Source organism: Lolium perenne, chromosome 3 (assembly GCF_019359855.2).
Source record: "Lolium perenne isolate Kyuss_39 chromosome 3, Kyuss_2.0, whole genome shotgun sequence".
In the NCBI taxonomy this organism is placed as follows: Eukaryota; Viridiplantae; Streptophyta; class Magnoliopsida; order Poales; family Poaceae; genus Lolium; species Lolium perenne.
Window position 1 is genome coordinate 137,152,217 of NC_067246.2, and position 10,909 is coordinate 137,163,125.

Below are 10,909 nucleotides of genomic sequence, written 5' to 3' on the forward strand. Positions count from 1 at the left end.
TAATGCATATTCTCGAATACTTATTTTTTGGGACCACGTACTACTCCTTTCTTCTATATTGACTTAGAAAAATAAGTGCTCCAATATTCGCCGCATCTTTTATCCACTAAAAATATTACCATATTACAACCAGGAAAATGTATTTTGCCAACCACATGTCATCCATTCTACATCAGGAAAATACTATTATCTTCTTCCTACAATCATCGTTGATTTTTATCCTTACTATCCTCCTTTTTCATCACTTCATGATCACCTACGAACCGCTGAAAAAAAAATCCGAGCTGTGCCACTATAGTAGCACGTTTACGTACTTGAAAAGTGCTTCCACACCATTACTTCTATGGTACTTCACGAACCCAGATATTATATTATTTCTATATTTTAACCACCCGATCTAGATAGCAAGGATGTACGCCGTCGCCAACCTTCCTAGTTAACAATATGGTCAGAGGCGTGCAATAGCCTGACAAATTCACCTGGTCTGGATCCGAGTCTGGGAGATAATCAATAAAAGCAACATGCAAGATGGTGTGTTAGCGCAACACCAGATTCACCATGGAGGAACCCATTTGGAGATCATTTGCGCCTCTAAAATGAAAATATTTGGATGGCTTGATGTGCAATATAGGATGTGGACCTCGATCGACGACAGAGGCACATGCTGCAGGATCAGCCGGAGCTCGCTCAGTTGGTTGCTAACTGCGCTGAGGAGGCGTCTCGCCCCCTTGGTGAGGAGGTGGAAAGTCTCAAGTCATTGTTGGCACACATTGGTGTTTCTTTGGAGCCGAGGGAGGTATGTTCTTATGGTGGGCATGAGCTCGCCACCGTGCATGCGTCGTTTCTGCTTGGCTCCGCTGCGAAGAAGTCATCGGTGGCTAAGGTCACGCCAGAGCTACATGAGTTGTGTGGGAGTTAATAGCATAAAAACACCACTTTGATGGTGAAATTTACAGTATACCACCACTTCACGTTTGCGGGACAAAAACCACCAGATTTTGCGAGGTTTTTTGCGGAATACGCTAAACGCCGAATTGACAGGGAATCTGACGTAAAGTGGTGGTATACGGTAAATTTCACCATCAAAGTGGTGGTTTTATGCTATTCACTCGCTGTGTGGGGATTTATTCTGTGGTGCATGAGCTCCTGGAGTTGAGTGGTGGTGTGGTTATGTCTCCTTCCGTCGAAGAAGTGAGGTGCAACTCGCACAAAATCTCCGCCGAGTCACGCACTTGGCTTTGAGAAAAGTGGTGTTGTTGACGATGTTGTCTCTCTCTCAATTGAGTCCGTCAGGCATGTGGTTCCTACTGATGATAGGGCTGCTAAGTCAGATCGTCTTGGGATCTGAGTTATGCACGAACAATATTTCACACATGTTTTTTTCTTCTGAAAATGGGTTTTGTACACATGTGTATGTGTGGGTTTTTTCGTCACCCTTGATTTATTCACGAGATTCTCGCTCACCGTGATAGATGAAAAAATAGCTCTATCTCTTATTCTTTTATCTAAATCTCAAATCAAAATGGATGGTGACTACCTATGCATGTAAGTGCAAAATTAGTATTTCTATTTTTTAACCATTCATGAAGATAGTTCTAGAAGAGTGTAGAGACAGCAAAGTTAGTTGAGATACTATTATTTACTTATGATACTATCACGCTACCTAGACCATTGGGTCACCACTAATCAATGTTTTTTTTTACGAATAGAACCCTCACATTAAGAGAAAAATCAAACAATACAAAGCACCCCATCAAAACCTAAAATTAAAATGAAATCCTTGAGATGCCCTTCGTTTTAAACCTCCAGATTGGATCGACGGGCGCGCCGCTGCTGCCGCTCCTCCCTGATTCGGCCTGACGTTGTTGGTTGCGGATGGGAAGTCACAAAACTGGTCAAGAAGACGACATTCATCCTGGAGACGAAGAAGAAGTTAAACCCGCCGATTAAGCTCCATGGAGATCCGGATATCCCGCAACCAAAAGAAGTCCTCGAGAACCATACCACTTCAACAAGCTTCTCGACATCGTCGTTGAGATGGGGCTGAAGCCGGGGACACTTTATTGGAGAAGAAGCCACTGCCACCACCCGAGCGTGGTTGATGTTAGGTTTCAGTCTTAGGACTTAAATTTCAAAATTGGTACACTATAAAATAAGCCTAAAAATATGGCACACAATTTGCATTCCCTCAGAAAAAAAAGGTGGTCACTTGAAAGATTTACCGTAATGCAATATCGACACAAGCAACATGGGGAGGAGAGGCATGGCAACCTCCAGCCTGTGCCCTGTGTGGCTGTGTGCGGTCTAGAGGAAGATGACTCGTTTCATGTTTTGAGGCGCTGCCCCCAGGCACGCCACATGTGGTAGTGGTAGGCGATGACTGAAGTCTGCAGAGATGTCTTTCTACCGTTCACAGGATCTCCCATGTCCGTTTCATCTGTTGATTTCACTTTAGTTTCGTACGTGCTTTACGATTCGTGATGTGGTGTATCATTAAGTTTCATTGTGTTTCGGAAAAGTAATTTGGATTGATACGCAATGAAACATTGAAACCTGATGATATGGTGCACGGGAGGTCCCGTTTGCTGCTCTCGTGAAGTCTGGCAGCACCCCCGGAGATGAGCTCCTGATGAATACAGGGACGAAATGGCTTCTGCAACTGCTGGTTTTGATGCCTGACGAGCAACGAGCGTGCCAACGCTGATGGCGATATGTCGGATATGGCAGGCACATAACGAGATGACACATGACAAGCCGTGCCCTTTCATTTAGGGCTCACACCGGTTAATGGTAATTCGCTAATGATGATCAAACAATTTCCTGATGCAGACACCATGAAGGGGAGGATAGTGGTTGACACTGTCCAAGGGTTTAAGCGCCCTACGGTAGCTGACGATGACAGACAGAAGTTATGGCGGAAATGGGCGCCACCGGGCCAAGGAAAAGTCTAAATAAATGTCGACGGGCCTTTGCAAGAGATGGAGCAGGCACGGGCATCTTCATAGCGTGCCGTGTCGCTATCACCTCCTTCGACTTCACCATTTGATTAAACTTGTCCCTCAACAGGCTCCAAAGTCTTGGCTGCGACCACGGGAGAGGGTGGCGGCGCCTGCGCGATAGCAACGGCGGTGGTCGATTCGGCTTCACCGAAGGAGGTGATAGCGACCAAGACTTTGGAGACCAAGCGTGTCATCATCGAGACGAAGAAGGAGGTGAGCCTTGCAAAGCTTGAAGCCATCCGAGAGGAAGCAAAGAGCAAAGCCAGGTTGGAGGAGATGAGGATCAACGTGAAGAAGGCCAAAGCAATGAAGCAACTATTGACCGAAGAGAGGGAGATCATGATGATGAAGACGACTGACATGAATGAGGTTCAACTGGAGTGGTGGAAGGAGGCCTCTGCGGAGATCACTGCAAGGCGAAGAGCAGCTCGTCAAGAGGCAACTGCTGCTGCCGATGTGACTCCAGGAGGTGGTGGCGATGGTGCTGACGGCGGGGCAACCTCGGTTTGATGCCGGCGGTGACAGCTGATGGGGAACTATGAACTGTGTCATTTGATTGTGTCATTTGATGTCTGCACTATGAACTATGCATGAATTGTTTGAGTTTTATCGTCACCTTTGATCGATCATATGCAAATATATTTCATAAACCTTGTTTTTACGGGTTCGGATGCCGCTGGTGTAGAACAGAGCCCGTAAACCAAAACTGTAAAACGGATTTACAGTTTTGGTTTACAGGCTCTGTTCTGCGCCAGCCATTTTACGACCCGAATACGCGAGTTCAGTGAACTGAACTCGCATTTTTCAGTTCACGTTTTTACGGGCTCTGCTAGAGATGCTCTAAGGGTTCTTGGTAGAACTGAACTATGACTAAGGAACTTCCCCAGGAAGTTGCCGAAGCCATTGCCATAGATTGTATCCCTATATCTATTTAGTAAAATTCTCTTTTCCCAACAAAAAAAACTAAAGGGGGTCGTATCTGGACTGTGTTAGTTATTTCACTCAGTCATCTAGGAAAATACTACGTTCGTATGAATGGTACCCATTAAGCATGATTTCACTCTTCAAACCGCATTGAAAGAAATGTGCAACAGAACGAGCTTAAATTGAGTTGACACAAATTTTTATCATGTAAACCATTGGCAAGGTACAGTGTTTTGTCAGAGTATGGACAACCTTGTTTCTTTCCAGTCCCCCGTTGAATGAACTAAGTAACAAGCGGGGGTGAATACAAATACATCACAACATGGTGATATGATCTTGAATTTGCATCTGAAGTTGTAAAACTGCTACTTTGGATGTGGAGTGTTTGCAACCCTCCAAGAATAAGGCTCCAGGATCCCCATAAGCCTGGACCCAGCCACTTCGCCAGCAGGGAAAGCAGCTGAGATTTCTTCCAGGTCTTGCTTGCTCAGCTTTACATTTACAGCTCCAATGTTATCATCAAGGTTCTTCACTTTTGTTGTTCCTATATTCAAAGAGCAGTAACACACGTGTATAAACAGACATGGCATAGATGGCATGTTTTTTATGTACGAGCAATTGTAGAGTCTTTCATACATGGAGAACACAGGCATTTAAAGTAAGTAGACATCAAGTTAACTAGGCTAGAGAGAATTGGGTGATTTTTGCCACCTTAATTTACCAGAATGAACAAAATTCTAAAAGGAAATCTGTCGGTAGGTAGGAAGAACATATTCTTAAATAAAAGTGTGCTTCATGGAATCTGACCGTCGAGTCACACCACTTACTCAAGTGGGCTACAGCTGCTAAGTCTGCCGTAATGAAACCATTGCAGTGCAGCCTCCATATTTAGTGAGCAAACAACTTTTTGAGTAAAATGGACGTGAAGGGGTGGGTAGACATACTACCTCCATATAAGTGAGGAAACTGTTTTTTTTAGTAAAAAGGATGTGAAGGGGTGGGTAGATATATCTTTTGGTGTGTGAGCAACGAAAAGAACAACTACAAAGTTCATATTAAACATACAAATATAAGTAAGGGGATTTTTTTTTAAATGGAGGTCAAGATGCTAAATCCGAATTGCCTAGATGAGCAGGCTTTTTGAAATTGACAATCTCAACCTGCTGAGAAATGATATGTATCTGACACTGTAATTTTGACAGCCAACAGGCAAGGCCAAACTGGCTAACTGTGCATGACATTCCTCAAGTTGACTCACTCTTTTAATGTGTGATACTGTTGATGCTAGCCTTAGATTGGTTCTACCTAATAGATGCATCATTTAGATGACAAAGGAAATTAGCTCCTAATAGATGATCATGCTTCTGCATTTTCAGCATTGTAGTCAGATGTCATCAGCTTCCAAGACAAAAATGGAACTATGCACTACTGCTGTACTGCATATTCAGCTAATGCAATATCTTGTGCTGTCTAGCGAACAGGTAAAACCTATTAGGATGCATCGTTGTTTAAGCTCCGATTGCTGAAATTAGTGCAAAAAACAGGCAAAGGACAACAAACCAGCTTTGCCGCAAATACTTCTATGTAGAAATGTGCTGTTGTTCAATTTCAGAGAAGTGTTCCAGTTGGTTCATTGTTAGAAATGTTTTGCATGCTTGAAAGGTTCAGATATACACTAGAAATTATAATTCAGAGGTACACAACCATGTTCTTATAGGAAGGGTACAAGATCATATTAAGCTTGATAATGCGGAGCATTTGAGAGGAAACACTGCTGATCAATAGCATACTAATGTTTAAAGAACCTACCAGGGATTGGGACGACATCTTCCCCTTGATGAAGAACCCAAGCAAGAGAAAGTTGAGCAGCTGAGCAACCATACTTGGTGGACAGAATCTCAAGTCGTGTATACAGAACTTTATTCTTCTCCAAGTTTTCTCCAGTATACCTAGGATGTTTGGACTGCAAGGGGCAGATGGAATGGTCACACAAATAATGTCACATTTCTGTGTGAAAGAAGATTACACGAGTACAACTTCTTTTACCAATAAACTTTCTGATGGTATGCTCTCTACAGCTGCCCTGCCAGCAAAGAAACCACGGCCAAGTGGGCTGTATGGAACAATTCCAATGCCAAGCTCCCTGAATGCAAATACTTCACATGATAGAGAGAATGCCTAAAGATGTCATGAATCAAATGTATAATGACGTGCTAGCTTAAATGGGAATCGCAAGAAGAGTAAGGAAGACCTCTATGTCAACATATCTAATTAATTCCAACACCCCAAAATATGAGCCCTGCAAGTGCACGGGAGGGGCAATGAGGGGAAGATACCAGAATTTTGATCCTGATAGGATATGAACCATGGTCAAGCAGGGATGGCCAGTGTGAACCTACCACTGTGCTATTGCCCAGTTCTCAATAACTCCCAAATGAAGCAAAAACATATCCCTGAAATGAAATACTTGAAAAAATATTCTCTTCCACTTCATAGTTATGAGTTCAACATGCAGAATAAACTATTATAGAGACAACATCACACCATGTGCAAACTGGAGTTTGATGATGTACCCAGATGGAGTAATTTTCCTGTAATCAACCATGTACGACATAACAGTTAACTCGTTTGTTTTTTACAGATAAACTTTAAAAGTTAGTAGCGTATTCACAATGGCAGTTATCAACCAACAATTCATCTAAGAACAGCTGTGTGGATGCTTAACCAAAACATAAAAAATATTGTTCGCCCGAACATTTTTGGAAGTTTATTTTGTATGTTGCTGTAAGTGATCTTAGTGTTGAGCGAGATATTAATCATGCATCATGTGTGTGCATTTCTTAAGACCCAACAAACCTAATCAAAGCTCCAAGTACACCTTTGACGAGAAAATGTATAATGATTTTTTCTGGAAATAAGGTAGAAAAATACTGCTGTAACAAGGGTATAGGGATTGAACTGGATAAACCTGCACAGTGGGATAATATCTTCCTCTATATCTCTCGTCCACAACGACCACTCAAACTGCACCGCAGTGACTGGATGAACTGCATGTGCCCGCCTAATGGTATCTGCACTAGCCTCAGACAAGCCAACATATTTAACTTTCCCTTCTTCAACCAACTTCTTCAGTTCACCCATCTACACTCACCCGATGTTAAAGTCAGACACAGTTAATGAAAAAAAATTAAAAAAATCCAGGATCAAGTGATACACACAGTTTCCTCTATGGGCACTAACTGGTCAATGCGATGCAGGAAGTATAGATCAATGTAGTTGACGGCAAGGCGCTTAAGGCTTGCTTCACAGCAGTCACGCACATATTCTGGACTGCCCTTGACACACATGCCACTAGCGTCAAATCCTGCAATGCCGCACTTGGTGGCCACTTGAACCTTCTCACGAGGCAACCCCCTTAGTGCCTGCTCAAGACATTTGCTCCACATAAATCATCAAGTTAGTAAGAAAAAAATAGAATTTATGTAATTCATTAATGCTTTCTTACTTACAGTAATGATTCATCGTAGCTTACAAACAAGCCCAATCCAATCCTAATATAGGTAGAAAAGGAACGGAAGAGATTTATCAATCTAGATTTTGCATTTTCAATGGTTAGACTTTCATAAACCTATTTTTCATGATATGACCGAACACAATCAAGCCCAATCCCAATATGGAGTCGTTAATTGGAAGTTTGCACATTCTACTAACGATTAACTATGGCAGTTTAAAGTTCATCTGGAGAAGAATCCAATCCGGGCAGCATTGTACCAGATCACACAAAATCGTATGCCTACTAAGCACTAGTGCTGAGCAATTTTATATAAGAAATTAACTGCACATTGCTAAAAGCACAAAATATCCAGGCCATAGGGTAATGTATTAACCCAACATTAATAATACAAATATACATTGCGTAAAGTTTGGGAGCAACAAATAATATCAACTATCTAATTCCAGAATAGATGAAACTTAATATTTTGTGAAGTCTCCTGTAAGCATTTTGACCTTCAACTTTAACATTTTAATGTACTTTTATAGATTTTGTTAACCTACACAGTATTGTATGAAAATACACAGATGACAGAGAGCCAGCAACTTGGTGCTAAAAAACTATACACTGCGAGTGGTCCTGGTCAACAAGCTCTCATGTGCGTTTGGTGGCCCTGGGAGCAAGCAATTCATCAATACCTAATCGTGACTAGGGCATCATATATGTGTGCTTGGCAATATCGATTGACCAGGCTATCCGGGCAAGCAGATCTCATATATGCCTATTGTAGTTATATTACCAAGTAAAATATGTCATATGAACCTATTTTCCTCGCACCGCAGCAGGGGAAGGGAATTTCTAGGCAGTCTTTCCCTTGCTTTTACGCATAGAGGCTGATTCGAACTGCAGGGAAAAAGATTGGCACCACAACTTTGGTAAACTTAAAAGTGCTGTAGTGAACCAATATCCCAACCAGACACACTTACTACAGGGTGCGATCATCCATGAGTTTGAGCTACTACTATGTTAAATGACCGTTATCTAACTGTTAGACTATTAGAGGGATGAAATTATAACTATTTATTATTTGGACCATCAAAAATAAACTGCGATTTTCGCACCCAAGACTTTAAATGTCAATATAAACTGGAAAAGTAAATAAACTTCGGGCGAATCACACTGTATCGGTGTACATTACAATATAGCGGTATATCAACTCAATCAAATAGGTCCCAAAACATTAAAAAACAAATTATATCCAAGGCATGTTACAAACTTCCATGTTTGACATTAATATTAACTATAGAAAAAATAGATCGTGGGTGGGCCACAATACATTAATAATTTTCATTATTAATTGGATGAGATATAGATTGTGGCTGGGCCCCACTATAATGATATAAATAATAAATCTAGATATAACATTTCGACCAAGCAAATCTAAAACCTTGACGTGGGTTCAAATTATAAAAATATTTTCTAGACCAATGAGGCAATGACCATACCACTATGTTAGGGAAACTAATGTTGGGGACGAGTACGAAATGTTAGTACTCACACTTTGAGTACAAATCTTACAATGCTACTGGTACACCCAGAAGTCAGAATAAGGAGAACCTCAACGTGGCAGTACGACATCAGAAACATGCAATCTAAGTACTCGACACGAAGCTGAGAATGGTGGCAATGTTTAGTTCACCATTGCCAACAACTGTAACAAGCAGGGCACCAGAGCTAGGTAGACTAAGGGAGTACCAATGCCCATGGAATTATGATACAGATAGCCACATACTGTTGAACTTGGCAATTATGACCAGGAACCAAACTACTACTTAACCTACATGATTTTAAATTATTTTAATAATTACCATGGTACAGTGACCCAATGTGGTCCGACCCCTCCCCGGACCCCGCGCAAAGCGGGAGCTTCATGCACCGGGCTGCCCTTTTTACTCAGAAACTCAAAGATAGAATAGTAAATTACCAATTAAATAAACTAACAATTAGGAGGAAACTGACAATAAGCATCCACCAATAAACAAAATATAGGATGGTAAGTAAAAAATATAGCCACTAGCTAGTTTCTATAATTCCACCTAACTCGGCCTGTCTACAGAGTATATTGGAAATTTCTGTCATATCTACTTTTTTTTCCAATTGAAGATGAAATTGCGAACATACTGGAAAGGAAAAAAAGTGGAACAGCATCATGATTCATCTTCATCATATTGACATAGCTTCCCGGAGCCGGTGGCAGGTAGGAGAGTAGGCTTAGACTCGGGGAGCAGCGGTGTGGTCTTGGGCTTCTTCGCCCTTTCTTCTATATATCTAAAACACCTTCCAGGGTTCTCGATTTTTTTTACAGCAATGCGATTATTTTTTCTGTAATTGATAATCTTCAATCAAATCCCACCTATGACCCATATAAATGTACAGGAATGCAATGTGTACCTACAGATTCTCACTTTTCCAATTGAACAAAACAATTTCGCAACCCCCAACTAAATGGGACACAAACTCAGCATCAGAGAAGATTATGACCTTTCCAAGCAGGACCTCGTTGGTATGAGGCCCATAGACATCGGCGGTGTCGAAGAAGGTGACGCCGGCTTCGAAGGCGTGCCTGATGACGGCGATGCCAGCATCCTCCGGTACCGGAGCATTGTAGACGCCGGTGAGGCCCATACATCCGAACCCGATCTTGGACACCTACCACCCAAATCGCACATATACAACTGGTCATTTGCAATTTCACTTGATCTTTTCCCCTCAGATTTGCGAACAGATCAAGGAGATCAAAGGGTTTGAAATTGGTTCCTTACCTCCAAACCCAGGGTGCCAAGCTTCACTCCTGCCATATTGCTCTGTTCCATGGATCGAACTCTGCAAATGAGTAATAGCTACCTACCAGTCTACCACCAAGGGCGCAGGAGGAAGAAGAGAGCAAGAGGACTGCACGAGCACGACCAGAGAGGAGGACCCGACGACCTCGCCACCGGGCACTTGCCTCAGGTTGGGCCTAAGCTAGTGAGACTTCAACGAATGGTAAGCCCAATTGCATACAACGTTTGTTTTTCCGGTTCTGCTCCTCGTCTGTCCATCTGGACCAGGCCCAATAATCCTCTTCAAACCAGGACGAGCTCAACTTTATTTTAGTATATAAATTTTATTTGGCGAAAAGGTTCACCAATCTATCAATCATTATCAACAGCAAAAAAATCCTAATAAAAGCAACAAAGATTAAAAATAGATTCTTAGATCACCTAACGACGACTGCAAGAAGTAGAGCGAGCCGAAAACGCGCCACCGTTCTATAATCTACTCCTATTTTAAATATCTCTAAGTTGTGTAATACAATTTGGTTATATCGTTTGGCATACTATTAAAACATGATGTCAATATTGTGCAAAGAAAATTTAGTTCTATTAAAATAAGAGATGAAGGGTAAGGCACAACTTTGAGATCAGTAAAAATATGATAATTAAGGTCAATA

The 10,909-nt window shown here is 41.8% G+C and overlaps 1 protein-coding gene across 2 annotated transcripts; it reads right to left on the reverse strand.

The window, feature by feature from the left end:
- Window positions 1–4,105: 4,105 nt before the first annotated feature.
- On the reverse strand, window positions 4,106–10,397 carry LOC127342538 (perakine reductase). 2 transcript variants are annotated; one of them, XM_051368509.2, is made up of 7 exons: window positions 10,239–10,397; window positions 9,958–10,125; window positions 7,244–7,345; window positions 6,892–7,064; window positions 5,970–6,066; window positions 5,733–5,886; window positions 4,106–4,467 (listed from the first exon to the last, which is right to left on the reverse strand). In XM_051368509.2, exons 1-7 carry the CDS (start codon window positions 10,287–10,289, stop codon window positions 4,289–4,291), a joined length of 924 nt encoding a protein of 307 aa, XP_051224469.1. In that variant the 5' UTR covers window positions 10,290–10,397; the 3' UTR covers window positions 4,106–4,288. The 2 variants fall into 2 exon arrangements, with proteins under 2 accessions (XP_051224469.1, XP_051224468.1); XM_051368508.2 differs by having other exon boundaries at window positions 7,142–7,345; window positions 10,239–10,395.
- Between the last annotated feature and the right edge of the window lie 512 nt (window positions 10,398–10,909).

Coding starts and splice junctions, on each gene's coding strand:
- LOC127342538 (XM_051368508.2), bottom strand. CDS start 10,289: ATGGAACAGAGCAATATGGCAGGAGTGAAGCTTGGCACCCTGGGTTTG. Junction 7,346..9,957: donor ACGAGGTCCTGCTTGGAAAG/GTCATAATCTTC, acceptor TGTCTTGAGCAG/GCACTAAGGGGGTTGCCTCG. Junction 7,065..7,141: donor TAGTGCCCATAGAGGAAACT/GTGTGTATCACT, acceptor GGGTGAGTGTAG/ATGGGTGAACTGAAGAAGTT.